Genomic DNA, 26,531 nt, shown 5'->3' on the forward strand with positions numbered 1-26,531 from the left:
TAGTATTCAACACTGACTGCAGGCTCTAGTCTTATGAGCATTAATGAGAAAACTTGTGTAAAATGTTCTAAACTATAAGAAGACCTTCTCAAAATGGCAACTCGACCTACTTTGCAGTGGGGTCATATTTGCCTAAAAGGAAATACGTTCATCTGCGTCACTTCCTAGAATGAACATCACTTCCTGTGAAAAGACCGTTGGTCACGTGATCCGTGCTTACTTGTCTGCTTCTCCGATCTGTCTAAAATATGAAAAATATGATTGAAATGTGCACTTTTTATGGACCACCGGGTGTAGTTCATCTTCATCTCCGGAAATATCTGTTTGGAAGCCATTCATTCGGCTGTAACGGCAAAACTTCGCTTCTGAAAATCTCTCCTCTCGGGGGTGGGTGTCACGTGACCAACACGCGGGTCTGGTCGTTGGGTAAAGATGGCGGCGGGTGTGTAGAAAGCAGCGGAGCGAAGCAGCAGCGAGCCCGAGTCCACCGCAGTGCTTGGAAGCGTCGAAAGCCTACAAGTAAGTGCTTCAGCAACTCTCTAAAATCCCCAAACGGTTGCCAGATTTCTCAGGACTTACGTCGTGAGTAAATAAATAGCCAAAAAGGTGTCAGCTGATCACAAATTCATTGTTTTATTTTCGTTTTGCCGGGGCATTGTACGGTGACTGAGCATATTAGCTAGCTTGCTCGCTAACAAACAACAAGACGAACTGCCAGTTCACACCGCTACCCGAACGGGCACGTGCCGGTGTGTGATTTCTGTAAATCTCTTAGTTTATTCTGTGTATGTTGGGCAGCCAACCGTCGCACACTGGTGTTAAATCAAGAAAACGTCGGCGCTGGTAGCTAACGTAGCTAACTAATGTGGTAACCCTTAATATGTAACTTAGCAAATAGATTGAACGTTAGCTCGTCGCCCGATTGTCTTGGCTTGTTAATATTGACAGGGTAAGAACCGCCAATAACTAACTACATACATAGCTGTTACATTAACTCGACTGTAATGATCTAACTCACAACTTGACGTTAATTCGTGTTTTGAGGAAGCAAAGCAACACCAAAGCCAATTTGTTCGCTGCATTATGCATGCTGCAGTTAATGCTAGTTTGCTTGTCACATTGAGCTTAAGTTAAGAGACATTGATATTGCTACCATTGATCGTGTTTTTAAATTGGTTGGCTAACGTTGGATAATTACAATTAATGTTGAATGCATGGTTTTACTTTCACTTGTTTGCTTGCTAACAAGTCATAATATTTACTAGGATAGCCAGCTTATCTAACAGATCATTATTATGGCTACGTTAGCAATATAGCGACTAGTTTTTAACTTGCTAGTGCCTATATATTTCAGGTGGCTAACTTTAGCTAGCCAGCGTTACTGGAGACATTAATTGTAGTTCGCTAGCGACCAGTATGTAACTAAGTTACGTCAGACCCGGAAGTATGGCTTGCTATGTTGTGTGAACACGTGTGTGAATAAACTATGTGGCTAGTAAGCGAGGTAAATATGTAATTTCATACAGATCCACTGAAGATACACAGTGTGTGTTTTTAATTAATCTATTGTAACATGTAACTAGATTTGATGGAACAAGTATTCTACCTGGGACGAGAATTTAAAACATCTTTTTGCTTAAAATCTAGCTTCACGTGTGCCTGAGAACCTAACGTAAATGGCTGCTTAGTATAAATGTTGCTGGTTTCTGTCGTGATTTCTATGACTAAGGTGCTTCTTTTTCATGCTGCCCAGTTTCCAATTGACAAGGCACGTTGGGTGCCGAGTACACACGATGTCCTCAAAACCGGGGTTAAGGCCAGTGGAAGTTCTGCAGTTACATGGATAGTAACGTTATTGATTTTGCTGCAACTAATCGTGCATATGCCAGTTGCGGTTAAGTCCTCGGCTCCTTTGTTATAATAATAACATATAATATAATATACAAATAATATAATAAGGTGCTCTAAATGTTTGTAACCAGGAACTAGCCCTCCTGTTTAATGTCACAGTTTCGTTTGTTCCTCTGGCCGCGTGCTTTACACCTGAACCGTGCCGTTGTCTGACTGGTATCGTTCATCCTTGGTACAGGGTCCTACAGAGGTCAGCTGTCATCTTCTCAGAGATCATCACTGGTTAATTCACACGGTGGGAAAGGAAACTGTTTGTTGCTCGTGAGCTTTGAAGGAAAGGACAGCCTCATGTTCACTTTTTCAGTGTAGCAACAAATGCTCTCATGTGTAGGCACTTCTAGGTCACATGGAGGTTGAAACTGGAGTAGGGTTTTCATGCTAGCATGCTGGGGGGGACGCTGTTTACCACCGTCTCAGAAGGTTATTTTTTGCAGGCCTCTGAATAATTATGAAAAACCTTCAAATACTTTTCTCCATATTCTGAAACCAAGCATTACCTATGGTTATTAATATCTGTGTATGGCTATACATGCATTAAGAATTCAGTCTGGTGGCTGTTAAAGCTTGCAATATCTGGTCGTTTCAGATTTGCAATTGATTTGACACCATATGGAATACTGCGAAGTGTACTTAATTGTACTCTTATTAAAATCCTGTGTACTACTGTAGCATTTAATACAGTGATGGTACGCACTGCCGTTCCTCTGTAGCCCCTGCAGTGTGAGTGAACGGTGGGAATAACCTGCATTGTGGCTGACTGAGCGCGCTCCAGCCGTCCGGCTAATGTGCTCACACAACGGCTGTACCGATCAATAATGAGAACGGAGTCCCCGGCGCTTCATCCCCGCTGGCCGGCCGGGGGCCAGCGCCGTGCTGCCGTCTCCCGGCCAGGGGCCAGCGCCGTGCTGCCGTCTCCCGGCCAGGGGCCAGCGCCGTGCTGCCGTCTCCCGGCCAGGGGCCAGCGCCGTGCTGCCGTCTCCCGGCCAGGGGCCAGCGCCGTGCTGCCGTCTCCCGGCCGGGTATGGGTGGAAACGCTAACCCCTCTGACCTGGCGCTCTGCAGATGATGGATCCCGGACAGGATTTGCTGCTGGCCGCGCTGAGCGAGAGTGGGATCAGTGCGAACGACCTTTTCGACACGGAGCCTCCGGACGCAGCTCCGCCGCCAGCGAGACAGGTACGGCTCGGAGCGTAAACGAAGTCCCATCCCCCTGCCTCTATTTAAACTCTCAGTGAAGTCCCATCCACCTGCCTCTATTTAAACTCTCACTGAAGTCCCATCCACCTGCCTCTATTTAAACTCTCACTGAAGTCCCATCCCCCTGCCTCTATTTAAACTGTCAGTGAAGTCCCATCCTCCTGCCTCCTCTATTTAAACTCTCACCGAAGTCCCATCCTCCTGCCTCTATTTAAACTCTCACTGAAGTCCCATCCCCCGCCTCTATTTAAACTCTCAGTGAAGTCCCATCCCCCTGCCTCTATTTGAACTCTCACTGAAGTCCCATCCTCCTGCCTCCTCTATTTAAACTCTCACTGAAGCAAAGGCTTGAAGTAAGCCTGAGAAGTCAAAAGTTTTGCAGACACAGGCTAGTTTTAGACTATAATTTTGCAGATGAGACCAGTTGTAGACTACAATTTTCAGTGGAGATTCTCTCGTCTATTCAGCCGAAAGCAGAGCTGTTCATTTCAACTGTGATCTCCCGCATCAAAGAAGTAATTTTCCACCGTGCCAGGGTGTTTCTGTTATCCATGATCAGTTAGCCATGCTAAACAATTTTAGCTTAAATTTAATGAAATAAAATAAATAAAATGATCAAATCTCTTTGGTTGATGTTATGTGGTGCTTACCCTTTAACAAGAGCCTTCCCTTCAACTAGCATTGACAGTCATATCAGTGTGCTTGAATGGGCCCCATCGCGTCCGATTCTCACCTCTTTGTGGTTTGTGGTTTCAGTCCTTTCCCTTAAGCACATTGGACATCAGCTCGACAATTGATGCAGCCGTCACTGTGAGGCAAGAGCCTGTTGTTCCACCTACTCCTACAGTCACAATCAGGGTAAGGGCCCACATTAAATATTACACTCACCCTGACTGTTCATGCTCTGTTCATTAAACATGACACTCACCCTGACTGTTCATGCTCTGTTCATTAAACATGACACTCACCCTGACTGTTCATGCTCTATCCATTCACCATTACACTCACACTCAATGCTGGGGCTCCATTCACCATTACACTCGCCTATCTATTTTTGCTGTTCTTGGATGCTGTACCTCAGGTTTGGGTGTCCTTGGGGGTTCTTTCTTTGTCTCCATCTGCCTAAGAGCCTTTATTGCGTAGTGTTTTGTTATGCCGAGCAACGCTGTATATTTCACGGGCATAGTTTTACCGTACGCAGGTTGCACACCTGTTGCATCATTTGTATCTTTGTCTTTTTTCAAAGTGACCCTCAACTCCACCGTTTTGATTGTGCGTAATACCCGCAGGCCTTGTGAATCTGCGACACAAGCCTTTTCACGTCAGTGTCTGAGGCTCTGCTTTGTGTAATGCTGACTAAATTTCACAACGGTGCTTTTCTCATTCAACAAATGTCCTTCTCTGCCCTGGAATGGCAAGTACAGGCAGGTCATGATCGTGCGTACTGGCTGACTGAGAACTGCTGCTCTAGCAGGTGAAATTACTTGGGTTTTATAGCGATTTGACCCCCCTGACTAATCAAAGTACAGAACCCGGGACAAATGAGTACACCGATTAAGAGCCTTCCTGCTCGGCGAGAGGAATGAAGCCAGGTACAGGTGGCTCCCAGAGATGTGAGGTGTTCCTCCCATTGACCAGGCACAGTGACTGTCTGCGTCTCGCTGTTTTCTGTGCTGTGAGATGAAATGCGGTCCTTCCGTTTCTTCATGGCACAATTACATTACATTACATTAATGGCATTGGGCAGACACTCTTATCCAGAGCGACGTACAGTTGATTAGACTAAGCCGGAGACAATCCTCCCCTGGAGCAATGCAGGGTTAAGGGCCTTGCTCGAGGGCCCAATGGCTGTGCGGATCTTATCGTAGCTACATTGGGATTAGAACCACCGACCTTGCGTGTCCCAGTCATTTACCTTAACCACTACGCTACAGGCGATCAGGTAAATGACTGGGACACGCAAGGTCGGTGGTTTTAATCCCGGTGTAGCCAAAATAAGATCCGCACAGCCGTTGGGCCCTCGAGACAATGACGTGTCGTTGCGTGTCAATTTGATTGCTGAAATGATGAGGCGCTGAAAGTACATCCCTGGGCTGCAATGTCCGAAACATGAAGCTCTGAAGGCAAAAGCACGGCACGGGTTTCATTTTTTCAAAAGTAAATACTTGACTGTTTGGGTTTGTATTGGTATTATGCATATATTTTTTGTGTTGGGTATTACGGAGCCCGATGTTTAAACGCATGATAAAAAGCATGGTGAAATGGTTGCATACACATTAAAACGTTCCTTAGGTGTAATATAACATGAGCAGAGGGGCAAAATTCTTCACGGCTTTTCCTTCTATTTAGGCAATGGCAGGGAGTTCTGTATTTGCCATTCAAAAGTTTACAGCAATCAGAAGGAGATGCGTCAGAATCAGTAATTGTGCGGGAGGAGCCTGTGTAGACGGCGCACTGACCCCGGCTCATGTGGCCCCTTCCTCTGCCCTCTCTCCGCAGCACAAGCCCCAGCCCTCCACCACCACGTTTGTGCTGAACCAGCTCAACCAGCTCCCTTCCCTGGGGACGATCGTGGTGACCAAGCCCTCCGTGGGCGGCACCACCTCCAGACAGACCATCACGGTGGCCAAGGTGGTGCACTCGTCCTCGGCCCGCGGGCCCACCACGGCCACGGTGCGGGCGCTGGCCCCTCCCGGCCGGGGGGAGATCCAGCTCAAGGACCTCCTGAAGACCAGCAGCATCAAGACCAGCAGCCTCGGCGAGCTCATGAAGCTGAAACCGCCGCCCAACATCGCCCAGCCCGTCGCCACGGCCACCAGTAAGCCCCGCCCCCAATCCTCCTTGCTGTTTAGTTCCATTAGTTATTTAGCTGACATTTATCTTAAGTGACTCGCTGTTGATTAGTCTAAGCAGGGGTCAATCTCTCTTGGAGTAATGTCTGGTGTATGGCCTTGCTGAAGGGCCCTGCATCATATTGTGGTTGATTATAGTTCATAAATGACGGTGAGTTTGGCCACTGGGCTCAGCTGCTGGTTCGGCGACCATTCAGGACACATGATTGGCTCCTATTTCTGGTCATCAGTATTTGGGTATAACTTCTGCTTATTGTGTTCTATGTGTAAACCGAATTCAGTTTCAGTCTGATTTGGTATGTCATGCATCGCTGGTTCTCTAACCCTGCCCTACCAAGCCTTAGCTTGAAGTATGCTGATCATTGTGATTGAGAGGTGCTGGTTACTGTGATTGAGAAGTGCCGACCAGCAGCCATTCCATCATGCACCCAGCACCTGCCAAATGGCTGAAGCTAAGCAGGTGTGGGCTTGGTTAGTACTCGGATGGGAGACCTCCTGGGAAAACTTAAGTTGCTGCTGGAAGTGGTGCTGGTGGGCCAGTAGGGGGTGATCTTCTCTCTGGTAAAATTATCCCCAATGCCCCAGCGCAGTGATGGGGACACTGCGCTGTTGGAGATGCCATCTTTCGGATGAGACGATAAACCGAGGTCCTGACTCGCTGTGGTCATTAAACATCCCATGACGCTCTTTGCAAAGAGTGGGGGGTTCCCCGGTGTCCTGGCTAAATTCCCAACCCTAGCTCTCTACACCTGCCACCTAATCATCCCCTGATTCAATTGGCAAAAAAAAAAATCTCTCCCTCCACCTCAGCTGATGTGTGGTAAGCGTTCTGGCTCAAAATGGCAGCCGTGCATCACCCAGGTGGGTGCTACACATTGTTGATGGTTGAGGCGAGTTTCCTACTCATCACTGTAAAGCGCTTTGAGTGGCTAGAAAAGCGCTATATAAAATGTAATTATCTATTGTGATTGGGCGGTACCTCTTGCTGTGATTGGTCGGTCTTTATCTGTAGCAGTGTGTACACTCCCAGCATGTTCAGATCTAATTCTGTGAACCGGCACCATTCCTCCCCTTGCAGAAATAATTCTGGTGTCGACAAAGATGGTGAATAAATCAGGTAGGAAAGAAGTGAGCACGGTGGGGGCAGTTTCTCACTTCACTGGGTACTTTGGGATGGGGGTGTGTCCACGTCTGCAGGGTCCTGGTGCTCAGTCCGCACACGCAGCTTAAAGGGTGTTTGGGTTGTCCTCTCTGCTTGCTTCACTTGTGTTGGGATCTTCTGCCCCCAGCGGAGCTGAATAACGGCGTGAAGAAGGACGTGACCAGCAAAGACGTGGCCCGGATCTGGGTGAACGACGACGTCAGAGTGCGCAGCTTCTCGCCCACACACGTGAGTCTTGAGTGCCGTGTTGTCCGCCTTTACCACGATGCTAGCTAGCCCATGCTGCACAGTCTGCCCACACTGCACAGCTAGCCTGCGCCGTGATGCTAGCTAGCCCATGCTATTCAGTCCACCCACACTGAACAGCTAGCCTGCGCCGTGATGCTAGCTAGCCCATGCTGTTCAGTCCACCCACACTGCACAGTTAGCCTGCGCCGTGATGCTAGCTAGCCCATGCTGTTCAGTCCACCCACACTTGGCTGTTAGCATGTGCTGCACAGTTCATACTGCATCAAAGATGCTCCATGCCTTGAAGAAAAACCTGTCAACCAAGATTGTACCCCTGCATTAAAGTAGGTTGAATATGCTGGCCTGAATTATTCATTCACCAATAGTAAGACTGATTTCGTGCTTAGAAAAATGCTTGCTGTTCAAATTCTTGGAAATTATTCAGGCTCAAGTAATTGTGCGCTCTGCAAACGCTTTCTTTCAGAAAATAACTGGAATTAAAGAGGAGGAAGAGCCCGAGGAAGAGGACGAGGAAGAGTTGGGTCACGCAGAAACGTATGCGGAGTACATGCCTATGAAATGTAAGCATTGTGAACAGTGTTATTCTTGTTGTACAGGCCGTAGTACTTCCCTTGTGCGTTCGCTGTGTTTAGTGGTTGCTTCCACCCTAATTAATGACTAATTGGAATTTCTAATCTGATCTGGTCAGCAGTATAATGGAGATATTTGAGATTCAATTTCCATAAATTGATTGAAAGTCATTCACTGGTATATGTTCACATTTATGTTCATGTTCACAAGAGTACTCCATTACCTGTGTTCGCATTTCTGATCCCGTCGTCACTGAAAGTGTCAGAATTATCTTCCTCTCAGAGGTGAAGTTGTGGAGAATAAGCAGGGATATTTAACCCAAGGGGCACTGTAAGCAGCTGTGTTTGAAGGCATTATGCATTTGAGAACATCATTCCTGTGGTGTAGCATCCCCCTGGGGTCCTCTCCAGATTTTAATTAAATTTGTTTTCCCCTCAACACTGTTCCGTATTTGTACCATTTCCTGTAAAGTATGTTTGTGATGGTGTTCTGTAAATGAAATTGACCCCCTCCCCCAGTGAAAATTGGGCTGCGGCACCCTGACCCCGTGGTGGAGACGAGTTCACTCTCCAGCGTCAACCCCCCCAACGTCTGGTACCGGCTGTCCATCCCCGAGGAGACCATCGACCGGGGCTGGCTGTCCGCCCTGCAGCTAGAGGCCATTACCTATGCTGCTCAGGTATTATAGCAACGACGACAACTTTTAATAATGCTGCTTTTCATCAGGCTTCTTTACAAAGGGCAGCGGAAAAAGAAAACTGGAACGTTAATATACCGTCGCGCTGTAATAATGTTAGTGATGCCTTTTTGTAGGCCAACCCAGAAGTTTCTTCCACCACGGTTTCCCATGGTAGATTTCCCATGTTTTCTTCCCATAGGGATTTCAATTTGTGCAGTCGGTGAGTGTCATAAGCTTAAGACAGTTTCCTGTTTTATTCTATGATATAAATGACACTTAATACCTCAACTGTGAATTTTGAAGGGGTGATGTGCTTGAAAAAAAAAAAAAAAAATTGCTATATTGTTGTCGCCTGCTGGTGCACTCGTACAAAACCTGAGTGGTGATGATGTGAATGTTGGCAGAATGCCGCCACTTGTGGTTTCAATATAGCAGCTTGTTAGCAACTTATATTTGTAAGGCACGTTGAGATTTGCCAGTGTAAAAACTCTCTGGGCTTATCTTTACTACAGATGTTATTTTCTGCATAGATCTAACGGCATATTAAAAATTAGTGGGGGGGAGCTTTGGGAATCTGCCCCTATCCCTCTTCCTGGTTTTAGGATTACAAACTGACACGCTGTGTACCTGTCAGATAAAAGGCTCAGTTAGGCCTTGTGAAGTGGCCCCTCTCTGGCACAGACAGGCCCAAACATGCGTAATGAGCCTCCCTTACTTTCCTCCTAAAGCAACACGAGACATTCCTACCCAACGGGGACAGGGCGTCCTACTTGATCGGCGACGGAGCCGGCGTGGGGAAGGGCAGGACCATCGCCGGGATCATTTACGAAAACTATCTTCTCGGCCGGAAGCGGTCCCTCTGGTGAGCACCCCTGGGAATCTCGGCTTGTGTTCATAAAGTGTCTGAGTAAGGCTGCTGATCTAGGATGAGTTTTTCCCCTTTATGTGCCCTATCTGCCATTATAGGGTAAAGGGCAAATCTGAGCCTAGATCCCGGTATAAATATGGACCTAGATCGGCCAAGATGAGCACCTGTTTGACAAAGCAGGATTAGTTAGCTGGATAGCTTGCCCAGAAGTAAAACACAAAATGGCTCCTTTTACTTCACGATGCATGTTCCACATTTGGGAGGTTTCCGTTTTTTTTTTTAACCCTGGCAGTTACTCTGCTTACTCCGTTATCCTGCTTCAAGGTGCAGGCCCTTGGAAGGCTGTTCTTGGATCAGTTTTCCCTGTCTGTACCCTAACCTTATCCATTACGTGGAAAAAGCGAACTGATCCTAGATCGGCGCTCATATGTGAAACCCCTTAAGAATGCGGGTGCGGTTTCCTCTCTGCTGGTTTTCCGTGGGCGTGCTATTAAATCCGGGACTTCTCCTCTGTCCAGGTTCAGTGTGTCGAATGACTTGAAATACGATGCGGAGAGGGATCTGAGAGACATTGGGGCGAAAAACATTCAGGTCCATTCCTTGAATAAGGTACGTGAACCGAGATGGCTGCGGAATTTCCGTGTGTGTGGGTGTTTGTCAGAACAAGAGCATAAGCGTCACGGCTCTTCTTTTCTGTGTTCAGTAGCAGTTGCGTTTTATTCTCCCCTCCTCAGTTTAAATACGGCAAAATCTCTTCTAAACACAACGGAAGCGTGAAGAAGGGAGTGATTTTCGCCACGTACTCTTCCCTGATTGGAGAAAGCCAGTCCGGAGGGAAGTACAAGACGAGGTTCAAACAGTTGCTACACTGGTGCGGGGAAGATTTCGACGGCGTGGTATCCTTGAAACATCAGTAAAAACTGTTAACAGCGGCAGTCCCAAGAGGCCCAGATGCCTAGGACTGTACATTGACCACCTCTTACCTAAAATGTGAACTTCTTTCTCATATGCTGCTGTATTAGTTTCCGTAGTTGTTGAATGTTACTCGACGATTTGCAAGCGCTCCTTCGGTAATGGCCTTGAGATTTGTCTTTGACCGAGCCTCCCCCCAGATTGTGTTTGACGAGTGTCACAAAGCGAAGAACGTCTGTCCCATCGGGTCCTCCAAGCCCACCAAGACCGGCCTGGCCGTGCTGGAGCTCCAGAACAAGCTGCCCAAAGCCAGGGTGGTCTACGCCAGCGCCACAGGTGGGACACGTCAACCGCAGGCTCTTTAGACCGACCAGCCGGCCCGCGTACACTATACGCTGTTATACTGTTGTATATGGATATCCATGATATCTGTCCTGAAAAAAAATCATCGCCATGGTGTTGCGCTTAGTATTTTTCAGCTGAAGGTAAAGTTTGATCTGACAGGAATGTTGATATCACAGGAATGAAATGAATTCTGTTTTGTTGAGTTCCTTTGACGTTGGTATATGAATGCGTACAATACGCTGATCTATTGTAGGCAGGAAAGGGGTTGAGTCATGACCGTGAATTTCGGGTCTGATGACGATGTGCGCGCTCTTCGCAGGTGCCTCTGAGCCGAGGAACATGGCCTACATGAACCGTCTGGGGATCTGGGGCGAGGGAACCCCCTTTAAGGAGTTCAGCAACTTCATCCAGGCGGTGGAGCGCAGGTCCGGAGTAAAACTGTGTCCTAAAAAACTTCTTCTCCTATCGAGTCACTTTGTTTGGTCCATTTGCAGTTAGATGTTACCGTAATGGAGGCTTCCTTTCCAAACCGTTTAGTGGAAGTACCCCATTATTTTAACAGTTTATATTTTCATATTTCGTATTTCAGTATTCCTGCTGGTATGATTATTTTCACAGCTTAACTGCAGCAACCTAGAGTGTGACACCTCCCCGTTTTTGGCGTCTTCCAGTTCTGCTGAAGTAGTGGGCGTTTTGGTGTGCGAGATATCAATGGAGACGGGGGAAACTCACATGAATTATTTGTTAAAATGACTTCAGAGGTGTGGGTGCTATGGAAATCGTTGCCATGGATATGAAGCTGAGAGGCATGTACATCGCTCGGCAGCTGAGTTTCACCGGGGTGACGTTCAAGATCGACGAGGTCCCTCTGACACAGGGGTACATCAAGATGTACAACAAAGCGGTCCGTCTGGTGAGGAAGCGCTCGCACATCACCCACGCTGGTAACCCGTTTCATCTCTCAAATGCATGGATAAGGAATAAAAGCCTCGTTATGTATAGCGATGAGTACATAACATTTTTCTGTGTGTTTAACCTGCCAGTAGCTAACTGCCAATAGATTTGATGCCTGCTGCCACAAAGGCTGTGACTTGTTGAGACTTCAAAGCATCCCATTAAAGCTAAGAATAGAACAAGACAATGCTCAGTGTAATGAAGTTGGGCTATTTTGGTCTAAACATTTCTCGCATTGTGGGTTTTGGTTTTCTTTTTTTCCCCTACTGTAGGAAATGGTTTTTTTCCATACTTTATGCAACAAAAAGCTGCATCTGACACAGCTTGATGTTTTTCGCAGATTGTCAAAATTCTTAAATCGGGTCATATTGTTCCATACCTGGGTCAAATACGTAACTGTTTTCCATTCAAATAATTTTCTGCACTTTGCCTGGTATATTGGAACCTATGAAATACTCTACAAGTCCAAAACCCAGCTACTGTTCCTCTTGGTTGGCTTAATTGCAACATGCAAGCTCCGTTGCGCACAGAAGAGTCGTTTGAATCCAAGACACTTATGTATTTGGCCCAGGTCTGTCTGTGTTACTCTGTGCAGTGTTGTGTAAAAAGCGTAATGCGTGTGCTTTCCGCCCCGCCTGTGCTGCAGTGGGTGTGCGCGCGGGAGAAGTTCCAGCAGGCCGCTAACCTCATGGAGGCAGAGCAGCGCATGAAGAAGTCCATGTGGGGCCAGTTCTGGTCGGCCCACCAGAGGTTCTTCAAGTACCTGTGCATCGCCTCCAAGGTGCGCAGGGTAGTGGAGCTCGCTCGAGAAGAGGTCAAGAACGGAAAGGTTTGTCCTTGTCTTTCTACACCGCCCAATTACAGATTTTACAGGGTTTTTATTGTCAATATTTCTTTCATGCATGTTTTCTTTTTTTATTTTGATGTCTTCGTTTTAAATGTTAGTTTCACATTTATATAGTCTATTTATTCATTTATAGGTTTTTGGGGAGCAGGTGTGATTTGCTCCAGGCTGTAGTGTTTTTCGGATTTACATAATCCGAGTGAAGCCTCATTAAACTGAAATTTGCGCTGAAGTTTAGCAGTTTGAAAAGCTGAAGGTGTGGAGTACACCCGTCGCTATTAAATGTCTACAAGTCCACACATGTCGACTAAATGTGTGAATGAAAGCTCTGCGTGTAACCTGGGACTAACGTGACTCTCTCCTTGCGTGTGATTGGCTGGCTGCCCTCCCGCAGTGTGTGGTGATTGGCCTCCAGTCCACCGGAGAGGCCCGGACACTGGAAGCCCTAGAGGAGGGTGGAGGAGAGCTGAACGACTTTGTGTCCACGGCGAAGTAAGTTCTGTACCCCGACCAGCGCAGAAAAGGCTCCGCTTCATTCAGTAACACCACACAACCAGCGCAGAAAGGGCTCTGCTTCATTCAGTAACACCACACGACCAGCGCAGAAAGGGCCCTGCTTCATTCAGTAACACTCTACAACCAGCACAGAAAGGGCTCTGCTTCATTCAGTAACACCACACGACCAGCGCAGAAAGGGCCCTGCTTCATTCAGTAACACTCTACAACCAGCACAGAAAGGGCTCTGCTTCATTCAGTAACACTCTACAACCAGCACAGAAAGGGCTCTGCTTCATTCAGTAACACTACAACCAGCACAGAAAGGGCTCTGCTTCATTCAGTAACACCACAACCAGCACAGAAAGGGCTCTGCTTCATTCAGTAACACTCTACAACCAGCGCAGAAAGTGCTCTGCTTCATTCAGTAACGCCACACAACCAGCGCAGAAAGGTCTCTGCTTCATTCAGTAACACTACAACCAGCACAGAAAGTGCTCTGCTTCATTCAGTAACACCACATGACCAGCGCAGAAAGGGCTCTGCTTCATTCAGTAACACTGTACAACCAGCACAGAAAGGGCTCTGCTTCATTCAGTAACACTACAACCAGTGCAGAAAGGGCTCTGCTTCATTCAGTAATGCCACACAGCCAGCGCAGAAAGGGCTCTGCTTCATTCAGTAACGCTGTACAACCAGCGCAAAAAGGGCTCTGCGTTATTCAGTGTGCAGTTAGCACTGTGCAGCAATATCACTGTCCACTCTGACTAAACTCAAGAATGGGGAGATGGTGGCTAACTGTGTAGCAGTGGTCGTGTCCACATTGAGTGTATCCAGTTGTTTTATGTAATGTAGTGTCTGAGTGCAGTTTGTTTTTGTCTAGTGTAGTACAGTTTGTCTTTGTTATTTGTTTTTGCGCAGTTTGCTTTTGTAATGTAGTGTCTGTTTGTTTTTGTGCAGCGGTAGTTTTGACTGGAAGTATTCAGTGTTTGTAGTGTTTGTCTGAGGGTGCGTGTCTGTGCCTCCAGGGGTGTGTTGCAGTCGCTGGTGGAGAAGCACTTCCCGGCTCCTGACAGACAGAAGCTCTTCAGCTTGCTCGGCATCGACCTGTCAGCCAAGAAAACGCCCTCTCCCAACGACAGTGCCTCCACAGACCAGAAGGGCAAGAAGAGGAAAGGTACCCAGCCTCCTCTTCACACTCCTGAGTTTTACTGCTCTGCTGATGTGATCCACACAGCTGTGGTCCTCCAGGCAGCTTCTCGCTGCAAACCCAAAATGGCTGCCTTGGGTCTGACTCCGAAATATTTTGTCCCTGATAATGTCCAAGCTTCAAGTACCCCCCTGACTTATTCCACAGTGAAATCCTCATGTAATTAATGCTTCTGTAAAACATAGTAAACTGGCAGGCTATGGAAAAATGAGCCCGTCTTGCGTGTGAATCCTGGTTTGTTGCCGTGCTGACCGGTGCGCCCCCTCCCCCCCCCCTCAGGTCAGGAGGTGAAGAAGGAGGTGAAGAAGCGGCGGAGGCACGGCGGCACGTCGGGGAGCAGCTCTGAGGACAGCGGCAGCGAGTCGGAGGCCGAGAGCGAGGACAGCTTCAAGTCGGTGAGCTCCGGGGAGGAGGACGACTTCAACCCCTTCAGGGAGGAGTCCAGCATGGACGAGGAGGACGGTGAGCCCCTGCCCTGCGACTAACTATGGCCTCTCTCCTCAACGGCTTTAATGGGCAACGGGGCTGAACTGTGGCGTAAACATATTTTAGTTTGTACAGATCAGGGGTTGTGGTTGCGTGTACCTGCCCTATGGATTGTCTGTCCCCGCCTGATGGTTTGAACCCTGTCATGGGTTCAGACCTGGGTCACATATGAAATGTTATATTTTACACCTTTAGCCTTTTTTTAAGTAAAGGAAGTGGGACATAGTGCATTACCTTGACCACTGCGCCCCGCCCCCTCGCTCCTGGAATTCTGTGTCAGGCGTCCATCTTGTTTTGCAGATCCGTGGCTGTTCAGGAAAGAGCACAAGAAAGGCAAGGAGAAGAAGGGCAAGAAGAAGAAAAGCATCGATCCAGACTCCATTCAGAGTGCCTTACTGGCCTCAGGACTGGGCTCCACGAGACCCGCCTTCTCAGCCCCTACGGTCAAAACCCCATCCAGCGCTGCCCCCGCTATAGGTGAGCCCCAAAACCCCATCCAGCACTGCCCCCGCTATAGGTGAGCCCCAAAACCCCATCCAGCACTGCCCCCGCTATAGGTGAGCCCCAAAACCCCATCCAGCGCTGCCCCCGCTATAGGTGAGCCCCAAAACCCCATCCAGCGCTGCCCCCGCTATAGGTGAGCCCCAAAACCCCATCCAGCACTGCCCCCGCTATAGGTGAGCCCCAAAACCCCATCCAGCACTGCCCCCGCTATAGGTGAGCCCCAAAACCCCATCCAGCACTGCCCTCGCTATAGGTGAGCCCCAAAACCCCATCCAGCACTGCCCTCGCTATAGGTGAGCCCCAAAACCCCATCCAGCACTGCCCCCGCTATAGGTGAGCCCCAAAACCCCATCCAGCACTGCCCCCGCTATAGGTGAGCCCCAAAACCCCATCCAGCACTGCCCCCGCTATAGGTGAGCCCCAAAACCCCTTCCAGCACTGCCCCCGCTATAGGTGAGCCCCAAAACCCCATCCAGCACTGCACCCGCTATAGGTGAGCCCCAAAACCCCATCCAGCACTGCCCCCGCTATAGGTGAGCCCCAAAACCCCATCCAGCGCTGCCCCCGCTATAGGTGAGCCCCAAAACCCCATCCAGCGCTGACCTCGCTATAGGTGAGCCCCAAAACCCCATCCAGCGCTGCCCTCGCTATAGGTGAGCCCCAAAACCCCATCCAGCACTGCCCCCACTATAGGTGAGCCCCAAAACCCCATCCAGCGCTGCCCCCGCTATAGGTGAGCCCCAAAACCCATTTTACAGGACTGGTTGCTATGGTTCCTGATTCTCACTGCAGCCCTGCATAGCTTTCTTCCTCTGTGGTGAGCGCTGTCCTGCAGCGCCCCTGCTGGGCCCAGGTCAGGAGTGGGACATGCTGGGTCCGTGTGTGTGATGGTGTGCTGGTCTAACGGGGTCTTCTCTCTCTCAGTTAAGAAGGAGAGCGAGGACAGCGGCTGTGTGACCAGCCAGGACGCGGTGGAGGACGCTCAGCAGATGAAGCGCCACCTGCTGGAGCAGCTGGAGAAGCTGGCCGAGGATCTGCCGCCCAACACGCTGGACGAGCTCATCGACGAGCTGGGAGGACCCGAGAGCGTGGCCGAGGTGCGCCCGAACCCTGCCCCCAAACCCTGCCCCCAAACCCTGCCCCCAAACCCTGCCCCCAAACCCTGCCCTCAAACCCAGCCCCCGCACCCTGCCCCAAAACCCATCCCGGACCCTGCCCCGCACCCTGCCCCAAAACCCTGCCCCCGCACCCCGCACCCTGCCCCCGCACCCCGCACCCTGCCCCCGCACCCCGCACCCTGCCCCCGCACCCCGCACCCTGCCCCCGCACCCTGCCCCCGCACCCTGCCCCGAACCCTGCCCCAAAACCCAGCCCCCGCACCCTGCCCCGAACCCAGCTATGATTGTTCTTTCAGACCGGATAATGTGTCAATTCATTCATTAAACCCATCTTCTGGTTGACGATTGGTTGTAAAGTTTGTGAATTGGTTGAGATGGTCAATTACTGTTGGCTGTAAAGCTTGTGAATTGGCTGAGATAGTGGAGGATTATTGGCTGTAGAGTTGAGTTTGCATGGCCGTTGAGGATGGCTGGAGTGAGCGTCTCACGGCTGTTTCCGCCCGCAGATGACCGGACGCAAGGGCCGGGTGGTGAGCAACGAGGACGGCAGCATTTCCTACGAGTCCCGCTCCGAGCTGGACGTCCCCGTGGAGATCCTCAACCTCACGGAGAAGCAGCGCTTCATGGAGGGGGAGAAGGTCGGTGTCACCGCTCTGTTCTGCGGCTTGCACACTTCCGCATGTTCCCCAAGCGGTGTTTGGCTGTGTGCATTTTTAATTTGTTTTCGCTGAATCTATTCTCGTTGAGTTCGTTGCTCACGGCTCTGTCCTATTTTTCCACAGTTTCCCCGGTATAACGGTGTGCTTGTTTGTATTGCGCTCAGGGTACTGCCGCTATATAAGGAAAATATTGCAGGGATTGAATTGCGTGGGGGTTTTTATTCGTGTTTTTCTGAACGTGTGCGTGCGCAGAACATCGCCATCATTTCGGAAGCCGCCAGCTCGGGGATCTCGCTGCAGGCCGACCGCAGGGTGAAGAACCAGCGCAGGCGGGTGCACATGACGCTGGAGCTGCCCTGGAGCGCCGACAGAGCCATCCAGCAGTTCGGTACGCGCCATTCTGCCTCATTCGCCCTCTTCTCCCCCCTCCTGCTCCGCCGGCCATTTTGGATCTAAACCGCGAGGCCTGTACTGGAAGTGCAGTTTTCCCCCCCCTGCTTTTTGGGCTTTGAGCTGATGGCAGGGTTTGGGTACAGCAGCTGTCTGATTTGCCCATTATGGTAAATGGTTGGAATTTATATAGCGCCTTCATCATTCACCCATTCACACACACACACACACACACACACACACTGACACACCAACAGTGATTCGCTGCCATGCAAGGCACCAACCAGCTCGTCAGGAGCATTTGGGGGTTAGGTGTCTTGCTCAGGGACTCTTCGATACACCCAGGGCGGGATCGAACCGGCAACCCTCTGATTGACAGACAAATGCCCTGTCCATACCGTAACTGAGTTATGCAGTTATGTGAGGTTTCGGTTGGGATTCATAGTAGCCATTGAGCTCTGCTTGTAGTGTCGTAGTTTTCCCCTGTCTCTGCTGGCCCTCACGGACCCTGTCTGTCTGTCTGTCTGTCTCCCCGCTCAGGAAGAACACACCGGTCCAATCAGGTCACAGCTCCTGAGTACGTGTTCCTCATCTCGGAGCTTGCTGGGGAGCAGCGGTTCGCCTCCATCGTGGCCAAGCGTCTGGAAAGCCTGGTGAGTGTGTGAGGCGCTCCCTGATTGATCATGGCGGCCTCTGCGTGGGTCCACTTCAGGACTGAACGCTTTGGGGAGGTGTATATTTTTACATGATTTTGCTTCATTTCGGTGCTGTTGTAGCATGTTAGCAGGGTGTCACGAAGTTTACATTTGACTTTATTTTCTGATATCTCAGGAAAGTGAGAATCTGTTTTGTTTGGTTTTTTTTTGCAAAGCTTTATTTAGCAATGCCTACGGTTTATTAATAAAAAAAATAATAAATAAAACCCTGTATCTTTTTTCAATTTGCAAAATCATATTTTGGTGTGAAATGGATTGACCATTAAGCCCATTTGTTTGTAGCGGTCCCTCTGCGCGCAGTGTGACAGTCTGTGATTGTCACGGTGTGTGTGTCCCTGTATGCGTGTGTGTGAGTCCCTGTATGCGTGTGTGTGTGTGAGTCCCTGTATGCGTGTGTGTGTGTGAGTCCCTGTATGCGCGTGTGTGAGTCCCTGTATGCGCGTGTGTGTGAGTCCCTGTATGCGCGTGTGTGTGAGTGTGTCCCTGTATGCGCGTGTGTGTGTGTCCCTGTATGTGTGTGTGTGTGTGTGTGTGTGTGTGTGTGTGTCCCTGTATGTGTGTGTGTGTGTGTGTGAGTGAGTCCCTGTATGCGTGTGTGTGAGTGAGTCCCTGTATGCGTGCGTGCGTGCGAGTCCCTGTATGTGTGTGTGTGTGTGAGTCCCTGTATGCGCGTGTGTGTGTGTGTGTGTGAGTCCCTGTATGCGTGTGTGTGTGAGAGAGTCCCTGTATGCTTGTGTGTGACGTCCCGGTATACGTATGTGATGGGACCTTTGAGTGCGCACCTATCCTCTGGAGAGCAGCTGTGTTCCCTGCTGGCTGTTCCATCCAAACAGCCTCCTTTCATTTTCAAATTGGCTCCACAGTACTAGTGCTGGTTCTGTGTTGAATATGAGACCGCTGTCGCACATTTTAATTACTGCTGTAGCTCATTACTTTTAGAAAGTCTGGCAAAACTAATGAAAGGGCTGATTTGGGGAATCTGGCGGGAAGCCCTGAAACGCAGGCCTCGTCTGTGGTCTGTCCGGCTGTGTCTCTCTCTGGGTGTCCGTCTGTATGTCTGTCTCGCAGTAATCGTGAGTACTTTCTGACAGGGTGCCCTCACACACGGGGACAGAAGAGCCACGGAGACCAGGGACCTGAGCAGGTTCAACTTCGACAACAAGGTAACCTGTCCCCCAGCCTCCAGACCCCCTACCCTGTCCTTTTGAAGCCTTGCGGCTGTTCGGGTTCCACCTAAAACACGCTCTGTCCTCTCCTCAGTACGGACGGAACGCCCTGGAGATTGTCATGAAATCCATCGTCAGCCTGGACTCTCCCCTAGTCTCTCCTCCTTCCAACTTTGAAGGGGATTTCTTCAAAGGTATTGCGCGTTTGGAAACTATATATGGAATTCTTTTGTCAAACGCACTTTTTTTTGACAACAGAACCCTTATAGCGTTCTTCAATCTTATGTTTTTAAAAGGCTCAAAACATCAGGTATCTCTTCACCTGAGGGCCGTATGACTGAAATTCTCTAGCATTTAGGGTAGGATGCGTGGTATAAGTTGGAATGTGCTTCCAGGTCCTTCCTCAGTTGTGATATTCTGTTACTTCTGTGATGTGGGCCCAGATCGGGTTTTGGTAAGGCATTTTGCCCCTGGGTCTTTTCAGTTTTCATGGTCTCAAATGACCAGTTCCAAGAACTGAGATCCTTGTGTTCCTCTGCCCTGTCGTCTAGGTGTGTTCACATCCAGAAACAATTTAATAAAATTGGATGAAATATAAAATTGAGTACAGTGTGCTAGTTGGTGAAAATTAATCCTGTTGGAGTGGAATGTCATCACAGAAACATTTTATTGACATAGTTTTTGTTGTCTTTTTTTTCCGGTGGAATATTTCATAGCAACCGAGTACTTGGAACAAGCCCTTTGTAAATCTTTCTGAAGAGGAATGCTTGCTTGTGTTTGCTCTAACAAATCAGACCGCAGTTAGGCTGAGTTTGTTATTCATCAGTAGTAAACCAATAATTGAATGTGATCAAAATGCTGTGTAGATGTGAAAGCTTGCCTAGCTAGCATAAACAACAAATTTTACTGCAGGCAGAATTGATAAGATTCTTGGTCAATGCCTATTTGACAAGCAGAACACAGAAGTTTATTGGCCAAGTTAAATTTGCTTGGTTAAGCTGATATCAAGTTGAAGAAAATGATGTCATCTGAGGACAAATGCATCCATGTTCTGTGTACTAAATGACATCATGTTCTGTGTACTAAATGACATCATGTTCTGTGTACTAAATGACATCATGTTCTGTGTACTAAATGACATCATGTTCTGTGTACTAAATGACATCATGTTCTGTGTACTAAATCACATCATGTTCTCCCCACAGAGATTCGGCATGGGTTGATTGGTGTGGGTCTAATAAATGTGGAAGACCGGTCGGGCATCCTTACTCTGGACAAAGGTGAGTTATTTTCAGGTGCTTGCCGTTGCCTGGCAATGCAGTCGGGATGCTTTTCATTAGGCTGACTGGAGGAAGGGAACAACACAGTAGTGTACAAGAATGCAGCCTGAAGGCTGTTATTGAACTGGGGCCATTTTCAATGTATTTCTATTTTTTTAAACGTGTACAATAGATTGCGAGATCTTTAGACTCACAGTATGCGTTTGCTCAGCCGATCGAGAGGTCGGCTAAATGCCCCTTGCGGGAAGTGATGGAGCAGGTCTACAAATATAGATCAAGTACAAATTGGGGTCTCTAAATTTGGAGGAAATAAATGATAATGGGGAAAGTCCAAATTGGTCTACAATCCATCCTGCTTTGGTTGCCGGGCAGATTACAACAACATGGGCAAATTCCTGAACCGGATCCTGGGCATGGAGGTGCAGCAGCAGAACGCCCTGTTCCAGTACTTCTCCGACACGCTCACCGCCGTCATACAGAACGCCAAGAAGAACGGCAGATACGACATGGGCATCTTGGGTAGGAACTTCACCATCTCTTGTTTTCTCTAGCGCACTGGAGAGCAGGGATGCTCCAATCCGGCCCTGAATCCCAATCCGGCCCTGGTTTTCTTTTTCTCCCGGTTAATTGACTGAACAGTTAGAGCGACTGATTGGCCAAACTGTCTTCACACCTGACTCCCAGGTTAAAGTAGGGTGGAAAATGAGCTGTCATTTGAGGAACAGGACTGGACAGAAAACACTGAAGACTAACAAGGGCAATAGTATAGGAATGCTACATAGGGGAGAATATTGCTGTTAGCCTTGCTATATAGGAGAGCATGTCTGCCTTAGCCATACAACATAGATCCTATCGCAGTTAACCATCAGTATCAGCGTTAGCTATGCTACGTAGGAGAGCATATCATGGTTAGCCATTCTGCATTGAAGGGGTCCGGTTTGCTTCAATTTGTCCACAAGCTTTTTTTGCCAACAGCTTAGAAATGAATAAAAGGGAGCGTCTTGCCATGGTTTAATTTCATAGCGCAGGGAATTTCAGGTTTCAGTTTTTCCTCTGCAGACCTGGGCTCTGGTGATGAGAAGGTGAAGAAGATGGAGGTGAAGAAGTTTCTGACCCCCGGTTACTCCACGTCTGGACACGTGGAGCTGTACACGGTATGTGTGCTCCAGCAGGGCTATACCATGAGGTGCACGCAAGCATTCCTTTATTGTCAAGAAGCTGGGATTTTTTTTTAAACTGCTGCTTGTATTTTTATTGTTATCGAGGGTAAATGTGTCAATTTATCGTGATACTGATCTCCCAGGTCTATGCGGGTGTACTGTATCCGCTTATTATCCTAGATAATATTTTAGTCCGTGTTTGTTAATTTAAAGCGTTAATAACATTGGGCTGTCCCCAGCTACTTAATACTCCAGTTTTCCCCGCTTGCAGTGTTCTGCTCTCAGCCTTCTGTGGGGTGAGAAGCTCAGTGGTTCGTTGTGGGTAATGTAGGCTTGCTCTGCTCCCGTAGGTGAGTGTGGAGAGGGGGATGTCGTGGGAAGACGCCACTTACATTTGGGCCGAGCAGAGCGGACCAGACGACGGGTTCTACATTCAGGTGAGGATGGGTTTAGTCCTGTGAGCTGTTTCCTCCGGATTATTCCTGCACGTTGTTCCCGGGTTCATCCTCCTGCCCCACTGCTGATGGGGGAGTGTACACGCGCACTCGTTCACTCCTCTAATTCTTCTCCTCCAGGTGAGGAACAATAAGAAGACAGCCATCCTGGTGAAGGAGATCAACTCCAAAAAGAGGCTCTTCCTGGTTTACAGACCCAACACAGGGAAGCAGCTCAAACTGGAGACCTATGCAGACATCCGCAAGAAGTGCAAAAAGGTACCGACACACCTGCGGGCATCTCACACTCTGATATCACCGCACAGGACATTCAGACATCCGTACGCGTCTGTGCACCAGTTCTGAAAACTTACCAGGCCTGGGTCAGGTGCATAATTGTTTTGAATTAAAATATTTGTCTATGCTTTATTGAGCTTGACTGCTGTATTGGATCCTGTGACATGCTCTCAGAAAGTGCAAACCCCACCTTCTTGGTTGGGGTCATTGCACCAAGCATGATCAGTCGAGCACAGAAAAATATTTGAATCCAAAACATCTACATATTTAACCCAGATTGTGAACTAGCCTTTCCTGTCGTTTATGGGCCGGGGACAAGTGTGTGCCTTCTAACATAGGAACTTCTGCTTTCTCAGGTGCTTTCGGAGGATGCCAAACAGTGCTGGATAGAGCAGTACCTGTCCTCCGCTGATATCTGCTCTCACGCCTACTGGTGGGTAACCTCGGCCGTGTCTGCGTCCCTGAACGCAGTCTAGCGCTGATGCTGTTATGTCAATATATAGTCTTTATCATTAATGCCCTTCTTTAGCCAGCCAAAAGTAACAAAGCAAAGTGTACTTACCTTTGGCATGCCAAAGAAGGGCGTTTTGCCCAAAATGCTTGTGTGAATATAAAATGAATAATAATGTATAAATGTGTTGTGGCCTGACGGCGGCGGTACTGTGTGGCTGCCCTTAAACACGGCGCTCTCCCTGGGCTGTGCCCTGCAGGAGGGGGAACTGTAAGAAGGCGTCTCTGGGGCTGCAGTGTGAGATCGGGCTACGCTGCAGGACCTACTTCGTGCTGTGCGGCTCCGTGCTCAGCGTCTGGACCAAGGTGGAGGGCGTGCTGGCCTCCGTCAGCGGCACCAACGTCAAGATGCAGATCGTCCGGCTCCGGACGGAGGACGGGCAGAGGATCGTGGGTGAGCCGGCGCGTACCACAGTCCTGTTTTAATTTATCTGTCCTGAGTGTGCCAGGGAAACCCTGTTATACCAGCGCATCTGTCCTGAGTGTGCCAGGGAAACCCTGTTATACCAGCGCATCTGTCCTGAGTGTGCCAGGGAAACCCTGTTATACCAGCGCATCTGTCCTGAGTGTGCCAGGGAAACCCTGTTATACCAGCACATCTGTCCTGAGTGTGCCAGGGAAACCCTGTTATACCAGCACATCTGTCCTGAGTGTGCCAGGGAAACCCTGTTATACCAGCACATCTGTCCTGAGTGTGCCAGGGAAACCCTGTTATACCAGCACATCTGTCCTGAGTGTGCCAGGGAAACCCTGTTATACTGGCACATCTGTCCTGAGTGTGCCAGGGAAACCCTGATATACCGGCACATCTGTCCTGAGTGTGCCAGGGAAACCCTGATATACCAGCACATCTCAGTCAAATACGTCTTTGTTTTGGATTCAAATATTTTTCTCTGCTTTTCTGAGGTTGTGTGGTGTATTGGACCTTATGAAGTACTCTCAAAGTACAATCCCTGCCTTCTGGTATGGTCTTGGTCGACTGAATTGCACCAGGCAAGATCAGTCAAGCACAGAAAAGTATTTGAATCCAAAACAATTGCATATTTGAACCAGGTATTTTTAGAACACGGCAACAAAGACAAACCAGCGAGTTGGCCATAACACACGGGGTCGAGACGGTTGTGTGAACACGCTAACTCCAGCAGCCTGCTTCTGCCACTGTCGTAAACTGAGCTTTAAAATCGTCTGCTGGAAGTCCCAGGTCAGCTCAAAGGTCGTTCTGTAGGTTATTCCAGCTGTATGGCGCAAAATAGTGAAGGCCGTCTTTCCAGATCCAGTGGGGGGGTTGAGAAACTGTGGCGGTAGAATAGAAAAAAAACCTTATGAGGGAAGAATTTAAACAAGTCTTCATTCATTCTACCGACCTGCAGCTGGTAGTTATTTAGTATTTTGCTTTCTTAAGCCCTAAACAAAGCCCCATAATGTCTGTTGGGTGTTTACTGTGAAAGTGTATACATGGACATGACATGGACATGACATGTACATACATACATTTAGGAGGGTCTTAATACATTTTTTTTCCTCCTGGTAAATGCAGTCCGGGCCTATAATCCCAAAGCATCTGGTGTACTGATCTAGGATCAGCTCATAATGGGTGACGGTTGAATGGCTTTGTGAATGTGGGCTGTGCGACATTAACTGAAAGCCCTTGGCTTAGTGTTGAATGGGTTCTGCTCTGGAAGCACTGTGTCTGGATCAGTTTTGCCTCCCTCCTCCCCAGGATCAGGTTAGGATTGGAGTGTGATACACCCTCTCTCCCTCCGTCTCTCTCCAGGTCTGATAATTCCAGCCAACTGCGTGGCCCCGCTGACCAACATCCTGTCGTCCTCAGACCAGTGCCAGCAGCTGGCTGTGCAGCAGCAGCAGATGTGGCAACAGCTACACCCACAGAGCCTCACCCACTTCGCCAACGCGTAGTGCCCTGTGCCCAAAACCTGTGCCCTGACCCTGTACCACACCCCTGTCCCTGTGTCCCTACCCTGCACCCCAAACCTTAAACCTGTGCCCTAACCCTGTACCCCACCCCTGTCCCTGTATCCCTACCCTACACCCCTAACCTTAACCCTGTGCCCAAACCCTGTACCCCACACTCCTGTCCCTGTATCCCTATCCTGCGCCCAAAACCTGTGTCCTAACCCTGTACCTTGTACCTCTGCCCTCACCCAAAACGGGACCCACCTCTGCCCTGACAGGCCCCCCCCATGCCCGTTCTGGGCTCTTGTCCAAAGAGGCTCTCAGGAGAAGTTTCCTGGAAGGCTTGAGGCCACACAACAGGCCGCACTCTGGCCCTGTGCTCCCCGCTCCTCTCTCTCCCCCCTCCTTTTTTTTACTCCCGCCCCCTGTGATTGGCTTTTCTTTGGGCCCGTGTTTGCGGCTGTGTCTTTATCTCTCCTTCAGTTAAAAGTGCTCGAACTTTGGATTATTCACATGACACGTTACATCGCTCAGGGGTTCCGCTCGACAAAGCAATCGCACTTTCTCAGACTGACCCACGTGCTCGGAGCACAGCCTTGACAAGCGTCCTCCCCCCCCCCCCCCCCCCCCCGCCCCTCCGGCAGCTAGCGCCCCGGCACCAAGCATGACTGCTGGTTCACCATTACCCCCCCCCTCCAAACCATTACCCCCCCCTCCCCCCTCCACACAGCCCGGGGGCGCCTGGGAGTGATGTCAGTCCTGCACTGGGAGCCCCCCCCCCCACCGCAGTGTACCAGGCTGTGACTGCATGGTTTGAAAACCTCTCTCTCCCCCCTCCTCCCTCTCTCGTTCCCTCTCTCCCTCTCTCCTCCCGCTGCGCTGCTCAGCCGTTCTGAAAGGTTGGACCTCGGACCGTTCGGCTCACAGGAAGGAGCCCAGCGGCGCGTTTCGGGCTCCACATTCGCCCGTGAGCTGGGGTGCCAGTTTGCGGCGGGCCGGCTAACACGAGGCACAGCCCCGCTGGTCCTGCGGGCGTCTGTACTCTCTCACCTGTGCTTTATTTCGGCTGCCCCTCCACGTTGCGGGGCAGGGACACTTCCAGCCAGTGCTCCGCTTTCTATAACGTTTTTTTGTTTTTCTTTTGATTCGATTTCTCTGTAAATGTTGCAACAGGATGGACTTACACCGCTGGGATTATATTTTGCTGTACAAAATGTGTATAGTCGCATATCTTAAGTATTGGGGGAAAAAGTTTTTGCTTAAAAGTGAAATTGATGTTTATAACATTGAAGGACAGTTTCATTTCATGCTTGCACGAGTTGCACTACTGATTGATTTGTTGTACAAAGAATCTGTTAAGGCAGGATTTCCGCATTTTGCCTATGACCAATAAATCTGAAAAACAAAATTTGTAATTTGAAGTCGCTGTGTGTTATCTAACTGTTATCTAATCCTGAGGACTATGTTCAGCCTGGTTGTAGTTTTCGCCGGAACAGAGCTCAGAAAACAAATTTCTCTGTTTGGGGTGTATTCTGGCTATACTGCACACTGTACACTGCACAGATGCCATGCTGTACACTCCACACTGCAGACTGCACACTACACTGGGTAGACTCCACTGTACACTGCAGACTGCTTGAGGACCGCTG

At 49.3% G+C, this 26,531-nt stretch overlaps 1 protein-coding gene across 2 annotated transcripts; it reads left to right on the forward strand.

Moving 5' to 3' along the window:
- Positions 1-194: 194 nt before the first annotated feature.
- Positions 195-26,297, forward strand: sbno1 (strawberry notch homolog 1 (Drosophila)). Of its 2 annotated transcripts, XM_061262650.1 has the most exons (33): positions 195-519; positions 2,974-3,087; positions 3,865-3,966; positions 5,608-5,926; positions 7,039-7,077; positions 7,250-7,350; positions 7,835-7,931; positions 8,460-8,620; positions 9,349-9,482; positions 10,007-10,097; positions 10,223-10,384; positions 10,601-10,736; positions 11,065-11,170; positions 11,505-11,658; positions 12,346-12,528; positions 12,938-13,035; positions 14,067-14,215; positions 14,528-14,710; positions 15,035-15,211; positions 16,163-16,335; positions 16,863-16,994; positions 17,268-17,403; positions 17,946-18,058; positions 19,213-19,284; positions 19,382-19,481; positions 20,493-20,567; positions 20,940-21,086; positions 21,627-21,721; positions 22,078-22,164; positions 22,303-22,440; positions 22,815-22,891; positions 23,169-23,362; positions 24,743-26,297. In XM_061262650.1, exons 2-33 carry the CDS (start codon positions 2,974-2,976, stop codon positions 24,883-24,885), a joined length of 4,188 nt encoding a protein of 1,395 aa, XP_061118634.1. In that variant the 5' UTR covers positions 195-519; the 3' UTR covers positions 24,886-26,297. The 2 variants fall into 2 exon arrangements, with proteins under 2 accessions (XP_061118634.1, XP_061118636.1); XM_061262652.1 differs by lacking the exon at positions 7,039-7,077.
- Positions 26,298-26,531: the final 234 nt, after the last annotated feature.

The sequence above is a fragment of the Conger conger genome, chromosome 12 (genome assembly GCF_963514075.1).
Source record: "Conger conger chromosome 12, fConCon1.1, whole genome shotgun sequence".
NCBI lineage: Eukaryota > Metazoa > Chordata > Actinopteri > Anguilliformes > Congridae > Conger > Conger conger.